This window comes from Oenanthe melanoleuca, chromosome 19 (assembly GCF_029582105.1).
Source record: "Oenanthe melanoleuca isolate GR-GAL-2019-014 chromosome 19, OMel1.0, whole genome shotgun sequence".
NCBI classification, from domain to species: domain Eukaryota; kingdom Metazoa; phylum Chordata; class Aves; order Passeriformes; family Muscicapidae; genus Oenanthe; species Oenanthe melanoleuca.
The window spans coordinates 7688254-7705600 of record NC_079352.1 but is presented as its reverse complement, the minus strand read 5'-3'; the positions used below and the strand labels follow the sequence as shown (position 1 = coordinate 7705600).

The following is a 17347-nucleotide window of genomic DNA, read 5'->3' as shown; positions in this document are numbered from 1 at the left end:
TGTCTTCTGCTGAGGGTGCCCTCGATGCCCTTGTCCACATCATTGATAAAGGTATTAGACAGGAGTGGCCCCAACAGTGATCCCTGCAGAGCACCACTGGTGACAGGCTGCCAGCTGGATTTAATACTGGAATAGACACAGCTGAGTTTGGGGCCTGTGTGCCATGGAGTGGCCAGTTGATCATGGTTCACAGCTGTTCTGTATGGTGTGCAAAAAGGTCTGAGGCCATGGGTAGTTTAAACCAAGGTCCTGGGTGGTTCAGCTTTTCAGGGCTGTCTCCTGGGAGCATATCCTCTGGCTGTCCTTATCCTCAGCCTTGACACCACCTCCCTGGAAACCTTCAGGAGCAGGACTTCAGCCCTGCTTGAAAGGTTTTTTTAGCTGCTGCAGATGCCTAAAGCAAACCCTGAAGCATGGGGAGGTCGGGGCAGCCCCAGGTGAGGGACTTGTTTGGTGGGTGGGAGATCTGTGTGTGTGCTCTGGACCTAATCCAGGTGAGGCTGAGTTGCCCTTGTGCTGCCAAGCATCCCAGAGCCAGGCTGGGATGTTTGCAGATATCTGGGTGCTCTCCTATGTGTTCTTTAGGCTCTGTGAGATGGCTGGGATGTCAGTGCTGCTCGCTGCTGAGTTATTCTGACCTTGTCCTTCCTTGCACAGCTGCATGCTGGAATGAGCTGCCCTGGGAGCTCTCAGTGTCAGCAGCAGTGCCCTGGGCTTGGGGGTTTGGACATGGGGAACAAGGTGACTGCTGTTGGGTGTTGGACCCCAACTGTGTGGGGACACGATCCCAGACGTGACCCAGAGCTGCTCAGGGGCATCCCCAGGAGCAGTCTGTGCATCCTGCTGTGTTCTGGTCTTGGTACAAAAAGGACATCATTTTACAAAGCAAGTCAAGCCCAGATGGCTGGAATCTCTTCAGCTGGGCAGAGCAGCACGGAGGTGTTGGTAAATAAAAACAAACAGATGCAGCCTGGGAGTGAAACTGTCGAGCAGCCTCCTGCATCTCAGGGATGAGCCTTTCTTTGCTTAACTGAGTGGTCCCTAAAAGGGGGATGGGAGCTGGTGTGCCTTTTCCTTTCCCTTGTGCTTTTGTGAGGCTTGCCTTGTCTCTGGTGGGGTGGGAGGCAGCATGGCCTGACCCCACAGCCCCATGGGCAAGGCTCCACTGCCTGTTTGGACACAGGTGTCTCCTAGGAAAATGTGCCAGCAGGGCTTGGTAGAGGGATGTGTCTGGGTTCAGATGTGTCCAGCAGTGGCTGAGCCCATTGTTCCTCTGCCCTGCCTCTGCTGCCTGCTCCAGCTCCCTGGACATGGTCAAATCCATCTGCAGCACTGACAGGAGAGGACAGGAGCTTGGGGCTGCGTGTGGCCACTTGTGGGGTGACAGAGACCTGGTTGTGTCCTGCACAGCCCACCCTGTCAATGTTGCTGTTTGGAGGAGAGCAAGCATCATTTTCAGGTGTTCTGTGCACCTTTGCCTCTTTCAGAAAGTGCTTGGAGAGAGAATGGGGTGGGTTGGAACCACGGGAATGTAATTTCCTCAATAATAAATTTATTAGCATGTGCTGGTTACAAAACCTACAGAGCCAGGATGCTCCGGAGCTCTGGATGTTTTCCCATCTGCTGCTCCTTTTTGTCAGGGGTGATTTCACAGTTTGCCTCTGCCTCCACTTGGGATTTTGGCCCCTGTGGAGGGCACTTTGAACCCTGTGAGGCTCTGACTGACCTGCCCTCCTGCTGCTCATGGCACTGAAGAGGCAGCAGCTCCCAGAGCCATCCCAGCTGCTGGGGCAGGGCACATGTGGTGCTACTGGTTGGCCTCTGGCACACAGGAGAAATAAAAACCTTGCAAAAGAAGGGTTATCCTCACCTAGCCTGTGTGGGGGAAAAGCCTGGAAGCCCTGGGTCCTTGCTGCTGCCTGACAGTGCCTGAGGCGTAAGTGGAGGAACACTGGGAGGAGGGTATGCCTGGCATTGTGAGTTCCCAGACTGGGGAATTATTTGCTGGCTGTGCTGAGCAGCACCTGCAGGTGGTTTTGACTGAGACAGGAGCTTTCCATGTGACTTTGAAAACCTGGGATGCTCACAGCTGTGTGCATGAAGCTAAAATGCTGGGATGCTGTGTGATACTTTATATTTCCTTTGGAAAGTTTTGGTCTCCTTCTGACTTCTGCACTAGAATTAATCATGAGTGGGGAGGCACCTCAAGCTTGGGGTAGAGCAGTGAGGGCCAGAGTGGAGGGAGATGCTGGGAGCAGCTGATCCATCAGTGCCCTGCATCCTGTGAGCTGTTCTCCCAGTGGCATCTCCTCCAGCCCCAGTCCCAGTCACCCATTGGGGGACATGGCTGCTGCTTGCTGGCTCAGGGGCTGGGGGTGCTGGGCTGGGATGCTCTGCCTGGCACAGGGGGTCGGAGGCACTGAGGGTGTTTCCAGTGACGTGGGTTGGACAGATGGTGCCCTTCTCCAGCCCGGAGTGACAAGTGACATGTGCCCTCCTGACCAGCAGGCTCCATCTGTGTAATTTCCTCTTCATGGGGCTTCTGGCTGGGCTCTGTGCCACTCTCCCTGTCCAGTGCCTGCCCTAAATAACATCTCTCTGCCTGTCCATCAGCCTCTGTGCTCCCAGGACTGGTCTGCCCTCAGCCATGAGTTACTCCCACAAGGCTGTATGTGGCTTTGGCAGAACCCCTTCCATGGGTGGTGGGTCCCTTCCTTCAGGATTTCTGGGTATGGCAGCATGGATAGGACTAGGCAGGGGTGTGGCATCCTTTGAGCAATGAGCCAGGCCTGTTTCAGATGTGGAAGGGACAAGCAAGAGGTGACAAGGAGAAGAGCATCTTGGCAGGTACCTGCTCTCCTGCTGCTCTTCCTCTGCTGCCAGTCCCTGGCCTTCCTGGTTTAGATACAAGCCTGCACTTAAAATTAGCAGTGGGAATACTCTGCTCACAGGCTACAGAAAGGGGCAGGGACGCCTCACTCTCACAGGTTGCTCCAAACCCCATCCAGCCTGGCCTAGGACACTTCCAAGGATGGGGCAGTCACAGCTTCTCTGGGCAACCCACCCTTATGGTCTGACATTTCTTCCCCATGTCCACCCTGACTCCACCCTCAGTTCAACACCACTGTCCTGTGCTGGGACCCCAGAGCTGGGGGCAGCTCCAGCAGAGTGGAGCAGAGGGGGAACATCCCCTCCCTCCCCTGCTGCCCACACTGCTGAGGATGAACCCAGGAGACATTTGGCTTTCTGTGCTGCCAGTGCCCATGGCAGGGTCAAGACCTGTTTGTCACCCACCAGAATCCCCTGATCCATCCTCACAGGGTGCTCTTGACTCCCTTCCCTTTGACTCCTTCCTGTAGATCCGTCCTGTTGGGTGCATGGTGAGGTGGCAGGAGCTACAGCAGGATGTGTGTACAGCCCCTCCATGTGTGGTGGCTGGTGTGGATGTCCTTGTCCCTGACATGGGGACACTTAGCAAGGTGGGGGAAGAGAGATCCCCTGACCTGGCACCACACATCCAGGGTGGTGTTTTCATTGCCAGGTACATCTTCCATCACTCACAGCGTGTGTCCCCAGGATCTGTTGGCATTATCCAAGATTCTGGGGGGTGTAGCTGGGGGTCTGTGTTGTAATTGCCCATTTAGTGGGCTCTCAGTACCACCCAACAAAGTGTGTGATGCTTAAAAGCTGTTGATGCTTAAAATCAAGCACAGCACACCTAACAGGTATGTGTGATATGTAAAGTGGAATGTGAACATGGATGGTACTTGTATCTCTGTAGCAAAGATCTATCCACGCATTCCTAGCTTTAGGACACGGCTCTTTGTGACCTCCTCGATGGTGAGCCCTCCTCCCATGTGCTGTGAGTGCTGGGGGAATGTTTGGGATGCTTTGGGAGCATATGTGAACATTGCTCTGGAACCAGTTGGTGACCCCAGGTGGACCTAAGCTTTCAGCCAGGCTTGCTGCTGGCTGGAGGAGTGGCACAGTCAGCATCGGGGTCGGGACTGGGGGGTGGCAGCTGTCACTGTGCTCAGATGGCTTTGAGCAAGGCTGGAGCAGTGATGACAGGGGACAGGAGGAGGGACTGGGCTGTCTGGTGGCACTGGTGTGCAGGAAGGATTTAAAAGAGCCCACGGCTAAATCCTGCCCTTGGCTCCGGGGAGGGGTGGGAAGTGTTGGATGTGGTCATGTATCCAGCCCTGCCCAAAGCCTGAGCACTGCTCTGGCTCTCAGTGCCAGACTGTGACTGCTGGAGGGGGTGGGAGAGGTGGTGTGGACCTGGTGTGAGCAAGCTGCAGAATTTTGGATGCAAAAAGCTTCAGGGAAAAAGCTGGCTCTGCCTGATGCAGAAGGGACTGTACAGCCCAGCTGGTACCAGCATATATGTAGCAGTGGGACCAGGACAGTGACTATCCCCAGGACAGTGACCATCCCCCAGGACAGTGACCATCCCCTGGGCTAGGCACTGCTGAGGCATCTCAAATCATGGGGGCAGTTTTGGGCCCCTGGAAAAGGAAGAGAGTGAGGGGCTGGAGCATATCCAGAGAAGGGAAAAGATCAAGGGAAGGGTCTGGAGGACCAGGAATGGCTGAAGGAACTGAGGTGGCTCAGCCTGGAGAAAAGGAGGCTCAGGAGGAGCCTTCTTAACTCTCTGCAACTCCCTGACAGGAGGGTGGAGCCAGGTGAGGGTCAGGCTCTTTTCCCAGGTTATCAAGTGACAAGACAAGCAGAATTGGCCTCGAGTTGCTCCAGGGAAGGTTCAGGTTGGATATTAGGCAAAATGTCTTCACAGAAGGGGTTATTAAACCCAGGAACAGGCTGTGCAGGGCAATGGTGGAGTCGCCATCACTGGAGGGATTTAAATGTGCCAACCCACTCCCAGGCCAACAGCTTTGGCCATGCCCCAGCCTCACTGTGCTGGTAGCTCCTGGCCTGAGTGGCTTTGCTGCACAATTTCATTTTTCAGGGCACAGTTTTCTGAGTCCATAGAATGTTGAGTAAGAGCATGCCTGATTTTCCTTGTCAGGATGAGATTGTCACCAGAATTGTGGGGGCTCTCTGATCACAAGGGCTCTGGATAACCATGAATGGGATAGCTATTCATGAGTGAGTCACCCAGGCAAAAAGTGCCACAAGTGGTGGCAAGGCTGAAAGCTGAGGATTCTGGATGATACAGCCCAAATCAGTCACTGTGGGGTGGAAAGATTATTTTAGGGAGTAGGATAGATATTTCATCTGGCTTATTTCAGTGTGAGAGGGCTCTCTCTGGAGGCTGTGTTAGCAATCTCTCTGCAGAGTGCAGAGGGGCCATGGGGTAATGTGTAAGCATTTGCAAAAACTGCAATCATCATGAGATGAACAGGGGCAGTCTTAAATCTCCATTCCACTGGCTTCTTCTCTCTTGTAAAGGTGGAGTAAGAAGAAACTTTTCCAACCTGTTAATTTTCCATTTCCCTCCGTCATGCAACTGCTTTGGATAATAATATTTTAAATGTCTCCTTATGTGGAGGACTGTAATTTTTCCTTCCCTTGAGAGCTTGCATCCCCCGCCTTGCTGGGACAGGAGGTGTTTTCATCTCTGGTGACAATGACACACATGCTTCTGCAGACAAGGACAACCCCTCATTTGCCTGCTGTGACTTTACTAGTTCTGCTGTGTTATCTGTTTGCTCCCACCTTTCCTGCACTCTGCTCCTTTTATTTTCCCATCACGGCATCCCTTGTGTTTCCCATGGCAGCTTCCCTCGTGCTTTCCCATGGCAGCTTCCCTTGTTTTCACCATCATGGCATCCCTTATGTTTTCCTGCCATGGCATTCCTCATGTTTTCCCATTGCAGCATCTCTCTTTTCCCATTGCAGCTTCCCTGCTGCTGCCCTGTGGCAGCATTCCTTGTGTTTCCTGTGGCAGCATCCCTCATGTTTCCCATTACAGCATCCCTCGTGTTTTCCCATCACGCCATCGCCCATGCTTTCTCCTGTGGCAGCATTCCTTGTGTTTCCCATGGCAGCATCCCTCGTGTTTTCCCATCACAGCATCCCTCGTGCTTTCCCATGGCAGCATCCCTTGTGCTTTCCCAGTCTCAACATCCCTTGTGTTTCCCTTCATGACATCTCTCATGCTTTCCCACTGCAGCATCCTGGTGTTTCCCATGGTGGAATCCATGGTGTTTCCCATTCCTGCTCCTTGCAGAGCCAGTGTGCTCACTCAGGGCTGAGGGTGCCCTTGGAGCTCCCACTTCATGGATGTGGGGTGTCCTTAGCTGTGTCCCATGCTCACTGCAGAGGTTGTGCCATGTGGCACTGGCTGCCAAGGTATTTTGGGCGTCTCTCACTGCTGGATGTGTCTGTTCTCTGCTCTCTGTGTCCTGGAGGCTTGAAGTGGCAGTTCCTGGGGTGTTCCACACTCTGGCAAGTGTTTGCCCCAGCTCCTTGGAGCAAGTCAGCACTGGAGTGGGGGGAGATGCCTCAGAGGAGCTCCTGCAATAGAGCCCTGGACTCTGCAGCAAGCACTCATTGATGCCTCTCTCTCTGTGTTGTTGCAGGCAAAGGACAGTGATGATGATGATGAAGTCACCGTCAGTGTGGACCGGGATCGTTTCATGGATGAGTTCTTTGAGCAGGTTTGTTCCTCCAGTGCAGTGTGAAGCTGGTTCAGACCTTTCTGCTGGCACCAGGGCAGGTTGTGCATGGTCCAGGCTTCCTGCAGCCACTGGGGATGGGGATGAAGGTCCTGCCCTGGCTGGTGCTGCTCAGCTGATGCCCAGGGTTATGCTGAGTGCTGAACATCAGGACCTGAGGCTGTGCTGCCCTATGGATGTTTTCCTGCTCCCCCTGCTCCTCCAGAACCCAGTGAGGCTGTTCCCCAGGCAATGGGAGCAGGAAAGCCTCACATGCAGCTCTCAGGCCTTTCCCCAGAGCACCTCTGCAGAGCAGCAGTCTCTGCATGGGATTGATTTAATTTTGTGCCTCCCGTTCCCAAACAAGAGGTTGTCTTCTGGCATGTGGGTGGCTGTAAGATCTGCTTGCGGATTTTTAGCACACCCTTAGCATGGCATGTGTGTGGGGGGTGTTAAAATGGATCTGTGCAGGCAATGGAGTGGGAACTGGGATAAATCTGATGTGCAGGTGGAGGAAGATGAGCAAAGGAGTGGTGTGAGCCGAAGGAGAAGACTGAGTTAGAGGGTAAGCAGCCTGGCAGGCAGAGAACACAGGAGAGGTTTCCCCTCTTGGGAGATACTGTTGTCTTCCTGTATCACAGAAGTGAAGGGAAAATGCCAGAATGGATCTTTTGGAAAATGTGGCCTCCCTGGAATCGGGGGTGGGGGTGAGGATCAAATTGGGGATTATTGGAGCTTTTTATGGAGCAAGGAGCCATGGGGGACTGAGCCACTACCAGCCTGGCTTGTGCAGTCTCAGCAGAGTTCTGCCAGAGGCGCAGGGTCTGGGAATCAATCTGATGCTGATTTATATAAATCCCAGTAGTTTCTCAGTGTATCACAAAGAATACAGGACATACAGTCTGTATTACACTGCTGTGACTCAGAGCTGGCTGGTGGGATGGAGAAGATCTGATTCCACAGTGGTGCTATAGTTTCAAGATGGAAAATGTTTATCCAGGAGGATGTTTGCTGTGGTTCAGACATGCCATGGTTGCTTTGGAATAGGGTATGATAATCCCTTCACTTTCCAAAAGTCTGTTGCAAACCACCTGTCTTGTCTCACTTCACAGGTGGAAGAAATTCGAGGCTTCATTGATAAAATTTCGGAGAATGTGGAAGAAGTGAAAAGGAAGCACAGCGCCATTCTCGCTTCACCCAACCCTGATGAAAGTGAGTGAGCTGTGAGCTCTGTGTGTGCTGTGGGCACGTGGCTGCGCTGACGGGGTGGCTGGAGCCAGGCCAGTCCCCTGTGTCTGCAGGTGGCCATGGCTGGGTGTGAGGGAGAGCTTGGACTTGCCTGGGGACTGGTGCCTTTGAAACCTGGAGAGGTGGTGAGAGTCCAGTGAAGATGCCAGAGGGGAATTTCTGAAAGGATAGGGCAGTATGGAGCCTGGGAAGAACAAATGGCTGTTTTTGTGGTGGTTGGCTGTTATCTTGCCCTAGACTGCCTGGGAAAGTCTGTGGATAAGGTAGAACAGAGCAAGTGTCACTTACTTGGGCCCAGAAATGTTATGGCTCCTCTTTGTCCCCAGGACAGAGATGCAAGGTCCCAGCTGCCCATCTCTGGCTCAGTCTGTTGCTGGCTGGTCAAAGAGTCTATCCCTTCCAGACTTCTTTCTTCACCAGCCTTGCCTTCCCCTGAAGAGGTTTGCTGTGAGGAGCTGGAGTTAGGGATTTGAGCACTCAAGAGGTGGCAACGTTTGGGTGTCTGGGGGATCTGTCAGAGTTAGAGCTGTGAGTGCTGTGGTTCCCTGTTCCCAGGTGGGAGCAGTGTCCTCTGGAGTCTGCTGTGAGGGTGGTGAGGTCAGCAGAGGCTTTCCAGCTTCAGTGTTTGCAAAGCCCTTGTTGTGGAACAGGTGGATCCAAGGGCACTCATGGCCTAAAAGCATAGTAATCTATTTAAAAGTCTGAGATCTGCAGTGAACAAGATGTGGTAACATTCCCATGGCTTCCAGAAGCATCCAGGACATTGGAAGTGCTTCTGGTTTTGTTTTATGTTATTTTGCCTTGGTATTGTAGAGAATTCAGTTTGTCATACCAAGAATTGTTTGGACAGGTAGAGAGGAGCCCACACATGAATCTGAAATGAGTGATTTGTAGCATTGTGGTGTGTTCAGGAGGTGGACAGACTCAATCACAGAGTGCTTTGGGGTAGGAGGGACCTTTAAAGATCATCCAGTTCCACATCCCTGCATGGAGGGGGGACACCTTAAATCTACAGCAGCAGACCACTTACTGCAAGCCCTGTCCAATGTGCCCTTGAACACTTCTGGAGATGGGGCAGCCACAACTTCTCTGGGCTTTGTCAGCCCCATAGTCTGACATTTCTTCCCCATGTCCAGTGTGACCCCGCTGCCCCTTGTCCCAGCCCTTTGACCATTTTGGTGTCCACCTCTGGACCTGCTCTGCCTGTGGCTGTGCTGGTAGCCTCACCCCCACCCTCCCATGTTCCTGAACCCACAGAGAGCCTGCTCATTAATGCAAAGGCTATTTGTAACCCAGGGCTGTGAATTTATTGAGATTAATTTGGAAATTCAGAAAGAAGTTCCCATGAGGCATGGGGATGGAGCCAAGGCATACTAAAATGTAGGTTGTGAGAGGCTGATTTTGGGATGTGCTCACATGGCAGGGAGTGACACCTGGTATGGCCATCAGAGCGAGATGTTGTTCTCTGCAGGGATTTGGGAAGCTGCTTGTCCCCTCTGGAACAGCACCTTGGTTATTTCTCAGTGATCTCCAAGAACTTCAGCGTCATGTGGAACTTTCACTGCAAAATGATGGGAAATGTTCCTCCAGGAAACAGGAGAATGTCACGGACTTCTCGTCCTTGTCTGGAGGCACATGTGCTGTGCAGCTTGGTTTGGTGTGGGTGTAGCTTCTCTGTCAGAGATACAAACTCCTTAAACACCACCAGCAAGTCCCTCTTGGAGCTGGAGGACTTTGGAGTGGGGCTTTGGGCAGGGACAGAGCTGGGCTGGCAGTCTGGGAAATGTATGGACAGTGATTGGCATTGCTGTTGGAACACTGAGTGGAGGATGGATGGAGAGGAGTGGCTGCTGGTGAACAGCTGGGTCAGTAATAGAAGAGAGGGACTCCATGGGCACAGTCCCACTGCAGTCTGCTTTTTAAATGGCTGTGTTTAGGCAGAATCAAGCACTTGGTGTTCTTTGTTTGCAGGGGAAAGGGAGGTCCAGTGTCTGTGTGAGACTGGATTTATCTGCCTGCCTGGTATGTGGAGGGGCAGGATCTGTGTCTCATGGAAGGGCTCATCTTTCCCTTCTTGCTGATCCCTCTTCTGGCTGCACAGACTGTTTTTGGATCTGGCTTGCCACTGCTGCCTGGGCTTATTTTGGAGCCCGGTGGGTGGGCAGCTGTCTGGCTTTGCACTGAGCCAGTGAGGTGACAGCCTGCAGCCCTGGCAGGTTTGGGTCTGCCTGCAGGGGCACTGGGGGGGTCTCTCCACCCAGCTGGGCATGGTGGGGCTGTGTTCCTTCTTGGGTTGGGGCCATTGCTGTGCTGCTCCAGATTTGAGTCACAGCTCCTGGTAAATCCATTCCTAAAATCCTTCCTAGTGAGTACTGCGACTGTTGTTGCTGCTGGCACTGGAATCAGCTGCTCCTCCTTGGTCTTTGGTTCAGGCCACATCCCAGAGGAGGTGGCTTTGGGTGGCATTCCAGCCAGCAAGGATTGAAATCAGATTTGTTTTCCTGGAGTGGTCAGGAGGGCTTCTCTGCCATTCCTCCTCTCTGAGTGTTGCATCCCTCCAGTGGCCGTGCTCCACAGCACCACATGCTCTCCAGCACTGCATTATGTAACCAAGGCTGTTTGCTCCATGGATTGCCTCTGGGAACAGAAATCTTCAGATCCCAAGTTGTGTCTCTCAGCCTGTCAGCTCAGCCCATCTCTGCAGGCTTTGGGAGACCCAGTAAATATTTCAGACCTGGACGTCGGTCCATGGCAGCTGCACCAGGACAGAAGGACAGGTTCCCTTCCATGGATGCTTGACTTCTTGCTTCATCATTTTAGCTGTGCAGGCTCAGGGTGATGGCATTCAACACCAGGGCACAGGTGACTTTGTTCAGTCTTTCTGGCTGCAGGGAGTTCTTTGGAGAGTGGCCCCTGTTATTCCTAGCAGACCGTTTTCTGGTGGAGAGATGTGTCAGGTAGGCAAGGAGACAAACTGTGGCTGCTCACTTCTGTCTGATGCTTTTGAGGTAGCACTGGCCTGTGTATAAAGAAACAGTTTGGAGCTGTCTGGGTGCTGAGGTGCTGGGCTGGGTGCTGGCTGGACCCTCTGAGCTGTCTCTGGGCTCTCCTGTAAGCACAGCCTCACCTCTCAGCAGGTCCTTTGGGAGTGTGTCCCAGTGGGAAGCCCAGTGCTGCTGGAGGAACAAGGCTGGGGCTGGTTCCTGCTGGAGCTGCCCCCTCAGACATGGCTTTCTGTGCCCTCTCAGCTCCACTTACCACCAGGGGCTACTTTTCCCTGGTGCCTGGTCCCACCAGGGCAGGGAGGAGGTTTTCTTGAAGACCAGGAGTTGCAGAAGTGCTGTGTTGGAGGCTGCAGGCTCAGGGCTGTAATGCTCCTTTGGGAGGAGCAATGGAGAGGACAGGTGAGGGTGACTTTGTTCTCCTGTCTTCTCTTTGCTCCTTCCCTCTCCCAGCTTCCCTCGGATGGGAAATCAGAGACAGCCCAGACTTCATCAGACTTTGAAGGTGAAGCAAGTGTAGCCCCAGCAGAGCAGGGCATCTGGGAAAAGGTGTCTGGGCATGTCCTGGACACAGAAAGCAAAAGCAGCATATCTCCCCTGTTCATCTTCTGTTCTCACCCTTCATCTGCAGCCTGAATGAGCTGGGAGCTGCCCCTGCCCAGGCAGTCTGGCCTGAAGTAGGGGTACATTCACAGAGTGGATTGGACTGGAAGGGACCTTAAAGCTCTTCTCATTCCAACCCCCTGCCAGGGGCAGGGCCACCTTCCACTATCCCAGGTTGCTCCAAGCCTGGTCCAATCTGGCCTTAAACACTTCCAGGGATGGGGCAACCACAGCTTCTCTGGGCAGCCTGTGCCAGCCCCCCATGGGCTGATATTTTTTCCCCATGTCCACCCTGACTCCACCCTCAGTTCAACACCACTGTCCTGTGCTGGGACCCCAGAGCTGGGGGCAGCTCCAGCAGAGTGGAGCAGAGGGGGAGCATCCCCTCCCTCCCTCCCTCCCCTGCTGCCCACACTGCTGAGGATGAACCCAGGAGACATTTGGCTTTCTGTGCTGCCAGTTGCCCATGGCAGGGTCAAGTCCCATTTGTCTCTCCCCAGAATCCTCCAGTCCTTCTCTGCAGGGTGTTCTCCATCCACCCTTCATCTCTCCAGCCTTCCCCCAGTCTCTGCTGGCACTGGGGATTGCCCTGACCCAGGTGCAGGACTTTGTCCTTGGCCTAGTTGGATGTCAGGGTGTGGAGTGGCTTTGATGGACATAAAATCATGAGTGGCCCAGGGAAGCTGATGATTCTGGTTGTTTCCTGCAGCTCCTGGAGTGGGACTGAGGCTGGAGGACACACCAGTTCTGCTGGTGCATGTCATGGGCTTCAGCAGGGTGGAAGGGCATGGTGTGGCAGCAGGGCCACAGCAGAGCAGGAATTCATGGGGACAGTGAGAACAGCTGTCATCTGCCCCTGTGGCTCTCAGCATCCTGACTCTGCTTCCTGCTTCTCCCTCCTCCAGGCAGGTCCCTAAGGGAATGTGTTCTTGCCTGTCTTTTCTCCCTTGGTTGGTGCAGCTGGGGCTGCCCCTTATGCCAAGCCTAGTGTGTGTTGTAGAGACTGGAGGGGTGTTTGATGTGGGGATGGGAGGGTCCAGGATCTCCCAAACTGTCTCAAATACATCACTTGGCCTGGCCATCCCTAGCAGCATGGTGCTCCTGCTCCCCATGGCCCTTATGGCAATGCCACACTGTGCTTGGGTTGCCTCAGGTGGCTTTGTCCTGTCCCTGTGTCACACAGATACTTTTGTTAGCCCTGCACAGACTGCTCCAGCTCCATCTTGGAGGAGTTCTGTTTCTCCTGCCAGTAATCCTCGTTGAAGGGCCACTGAGGACATACCCTCCAGTGGTCTTCTCATTTCCAGCCTGAGTCTGTTTCCAATCGATTTACATACCAACGTCAGCCCAGGAACAAATACATTTTGCTTAAAGAGCTGTTTGCCCTTCTGGCTCCATCCTGGCAGGTCACCATAGCAGCTCAGATGTTTTGTGTAGGCTTTGCACAGTCCCAGCCTTCCCAGGCCCCAGCACCTGCCCCAGCACCTGGTTTTAAAGAGGTGGGTACCCCAGGGTATCAGGTCTCCAGGACTTTAGACCTAGCTGCTGGTCCTTGAGCTTTTCAGACTGGGTTGCCCTTCACTTTCTCTGTGGAAGTTGGGGTCTGTCTGTGTGGCATGGGCTGGGGTTTCCTGTGTTTGGGTGGTGGGTGCTGGGCTTGGATAGCACCAGGCAATGTTTGTTTGAAGGACATGGACAGAGCAAGGGCTGGCAGGTCATGGCAGCTCCTCTGTGTGTGAGCAAGGACTCAGCTCTATGTCAGCTTGTGGTCACAGCTGTCCAGGGAGTGACCAGCTCTCCCCATGGTCTCTGGGAACAAGCTGGCAAAATGCCACCCTTCAGCTCTAAACCAGTCCAGTTCCTCCTGGCACTGGTCCAGTGGGTGCAGGCAGAACAGGGGCAAGCATGGTGGTGGGTATGCTCAGGCCAGGGATGCCAGGGCTGTGAGTTTAGGGGTGCTCAGCCAGGGATGCCAGGGCTGTGAGTTTAGGGGTGCTCAGGCCATGGGTGCCAGGGCTGTGAGTTTAGGGGTGCTCAGCCATGGGTGCCAGGGCTGTGAGTTTAGGGGTGCTCAGCCATGGGTGTGGGGATGCTCATGCTGTGGATGCTCGTGCTGTGGATTCAGTGATGCTCATGCCATGAGTGCTGGGATGCTCAGGTCATGGCAGCAGCAGCTCTCATGCTGTTCCTCACCTTCCCTTTGCCACCAGCTGTGTGAGGCACCCACAGCTGCATTGTGCCCAGCTTGGTGGCACCCACTGCCAGCCCCTGGGTGCTGCCCACAGGATTAGGGCTTTCCATGCATCATCCTGTGCTGCAGTGAGGGTACCTGAGACATCTCTGTCCTCTCTTGTGCCCCTGTGCCTTTTTTTCTTTTGTTTCCCCTTAATGTGTTATCCCTTCTCCCATGCAGTTCTCCTGCATACCCCAGCTCCATGATCACCAGCATCCATTGCCTGCTCCATCACCCTGAGCAGCACTGGGTGATCACCACGCTGAGTGCAGAGTAAATATCAATTTACTGGAGTCTGATTCATGGCAACGTGAAAAAAGAGAAAATCAGCTGCTCTGTAATTATTTTGGGCTTAATTTAGCCCAAAGGATTAGTGGCATTCCTGGAACCTATGTTATTGCTGCTGCTGGAAAACTTTATCTCCTTTGGGCTGCACTCCCTGTTACATCCCAGAGCCTGTTGTGTGCTGGGCAGTGAGGAGGTGGCTGTGGAGCAGGAGCCCATCCTGACTGCCAAAGGTGCTGCTGCTCCCATCTCAGTGCAGGAGGGACCTGTGGCTCCTTGGCTTTGTGTGACTGGCAGCAGTGTCACCCAGGACAGCACCTCAGTCCCTGTTGCTCTGTGTGCTGGGTGGCCTGGGATGGTAAGGAGCCCTGGAGGTGAGGGGACATGAGGCCATCAGTGCCCTGAGCTGTGCTGCCTGTGGCACCCTTGTCTCTGTGCTGGTTCAGCTTGTGTGTGTGAATGTGGTCCCACTCCTGCTGGGGTTTCCAGCCTTGGCTGGTCCTGCAGCCCTGGCTGGGATCCACGTGGATGGATGGGTGAGCTGAGCTGGCTGCACAGTGAGTCTGCTTGCCCTCTCCTGAAGCCAGGGAGGCTAGAAAGAGGGAGGAAGGAGGGAAAGGAGCCAAAACATGAGGGGACATGGCAGCTGTGCCCTTGCTGTCTGCACTGCCAGAGCTCAGCTCCAGTCCAGGGCTCTCCCAGCCATCACTGGATGCAGTGGGCTGGGGGGGCTGCCTGTAGCATGTGGGGTCCTCATTGCCTCTTCCTGCAGGATTTGGAGAGGTTCCCAGCTGGGCCCTGTACATCAAGGGGAGAAGAAGAGCCAGAGCCCCCTCTGTAGCAGCCAGGAGCCCTGCTCTGGTGGGCAGTGAGCTGGGCTGTGGTGGTGTCCCCAGCAGGTGGAGTGCTGGGTGGCATTGGTGGCATCAGTGGTACAATCCTGGGGTGTCAGAGACACTGGCTTGTTGTTGAGTTTCTCTCATCTTCTTCCAGCAGCCAGGATCCCCCCCATCCCCTCCCCATGCCTCCAGTCCTGATCATGGCATGAGCATGGCTGGGATTCCTCATGCTTTTGGCTCTCAGGTTTGGCATTGTCAGGGTGGGGGGAGGTGGTTAAGGGGGTGTGAAGACCAAAGGGTGAAGAACAGCAATGTGGGGCTGCTCTGGAAAGAGCTGGGAGAAGGAACCAGCAGGATCAGAAGGGGCAGCATCCACGAGGTGAGGAGGCCAGCCCTGCCCTGGCACAGCACTGACACCCCTGACAGCCACATCTCCTCTGGATGGCCATGACACCCAGCATGTGGCTTCCTGGGGTGCTGCTGGTGCAGGCAGAGAGGGGCAGGGACCCCAAGGTGGGGAGGGGGCTCTGCAGCAGCCTCTCTGCAGCCCCAGCAGCATTTCTTTTGCAGCTGGAGCTCTGCCTTCTCTTGCTGAATCATCATTGTCTTGGTGCTGACGCTGGGGATAATCCCTTATCTGCAGAAATGGGTTTAGGAGGGCTGAGCTGAGCAAACCTTAAATCCCTTTACTCTTTCCTGAGATTATTCTGACGTAGGGGAGACTGGTGCTTTCTAGGCATGCTGAGAGCAGGAGCAGCAGAATCTGGTCAGTGGAGCTGGGCAGCAGCACAGGCAGGAGGAGGAGGGTGGCCAGAAGTCCTGGGATCTCTGGGACCTCAGAGATCCCACTGTGGGCACACCAGGAGCTCCTGCTATGGGCACATTCCAAGAACTGACTCTACAAAGCTACAACTAAATTACTGAGAGGGGAAGAAGCCAGGGATAATGAGTGGAAAGCTGCTGGGAATAGCTTGAGGAGGAATTATTGGTGAAAATCCATTTGGATCTGGGAAAGCAGTGGCTGTGTGTGTCCCTGGGTGACTGTAGTCACATGCAGCAGGGAGATATGTGGCTGTGCTGCATGTGGCAAGGAGCTGTGTGTGGCTGTGCTTTCAGTGGGAGGAGAGGGAGAAGAAGTCAATTAAGAATGGAGAGTTCAAGCAGTCTGAGGTAGCCAGAGCAGGAAATCTGAGTTCTGAAGGATCCTGAGAGCTGTCACAGTGGGTATAGAGGGGCACAGAGCAGCACAGGTGGATTGGGTCTGGTGGAGGGGTGGGACATGGGTGGGTGGGTGCAGGGCACCTCTGACTGGGCTGGTAAGGTGGGTGGCCACGTGCCAAGGGGGGAGACCATGGCTGCAGCAGGGAGACCTCATGTTGGGCAGGGCTGGAGCTGCCAGAAATGGCTCCTCTTACCCTGGAGCTGTGTCATGTCTGGGCTGCATCCCTGGGAAATGAGGGTTTCCTGGATAGGTGTGGGGTCCTCTGGTGTGAAAGCTGCAGGTGCTGTGCTCAGTTTGGCTGCCATGGTTTGCCAACATCAACTGATCAGGAGAAACTGGGAGAGGAATTGAGGGGTGGACAGCCAGGATACCCAGTGGGAGACTGGACAGCCTGCTGGGAGAACAGGTTGGATGGGGATGCAAGCAGCTCCAAAACACTCCTGGAGCCCTGGCAGTCTTGGGCAGCAACCAGGTGAGCCCAGCTGGAGGGGGTTCTGATATCAGGGTGGGAATGGGTGCCTGTCCCACCCCTGACTGATCCATGCAGAGCACAACTCCTCACAAAACCAGCTCAGGGACCAGTGACCAGTGTCTGAGGCTGGGAATTGGCAGGAACTGGTGAAATGAGCTGTCCTGCCTCAGCCTGGGGCAAACCTGGCACTGTGCACATCTGCCCTGCTGTGCTCTCCACTGCCCTCCCCACCCCTCTGCAAAGCTGAGTTCCTTCAGGAATGGGGCTGCAGCTGCTTGGAGCTCAGGCCAGACTGATAGAGCTTCTGGGGTTTTCTGAGATACATGGGGCCTTTTTCCTGAACAGTGACAAAACAAAGAGTCCTGCAATAGGATGTCCAGTCCAGTGGTGCTGGCCCATGGCATGGCTGTGGTGCTGTGCAGCATGTGGTTCTGCATCCAGTGTTCTAAAAACAATGCTCAGCCTGCAGAAAAGAGACTCAGGAGGGACCTTCTTGCTCTCTACAGCTCACTGAAAGGATGTAGCAATATCAGAGGAAATGTATTCACAGAAATTGTGGTAAGGCAGTGGAATAGGCTGTGAAGGGTGATGGTGGAGTCACCAGCCCTGCAGGGATTTACCAGGTGTGTGGATGTGGTTAGTGGTGGCAGTGCTGGGTTAACAGTTGAGCTCAATGATCTTGGAGGGCTGCTCCAACCTAAGAGATTCCATGATAATCCTGTTCCTTTTAGAGACAGTTCAGCCAGTGCTGCTGTATGTTTGACAGAATCACTGCAGTAACCAAGTGTTTGACTGTCGTCCTAAATCTTTGCAGTGCTTGTTT

General features: G+C 54.2%; 1 protein-coding gene across 1 annotated transcript in view; it reads left to right on the top strand.

Annotated features, from left to right (window-relative positions):
* STX1A (syntaxin 1A) overlaps positions 1 to 17347 on the top strand; it is a 62562-nt gene that overhangs the window by 7575 nt on the left and 37640 nt on the right. The window contains exons 2-3 of the mRNA XM_056506431.1: positions 6546 to 6623; positions 7733 to 7832. Coding sequence (XP_056362406.1) covers positions 6546 to 6623; positions 7733 to 7832 — 178 coding nt within the window. The remainder of the gene's footprint in view (positions 1 to 6545; positions 6624 to 7732; positions 7833 to 17347) is intronic.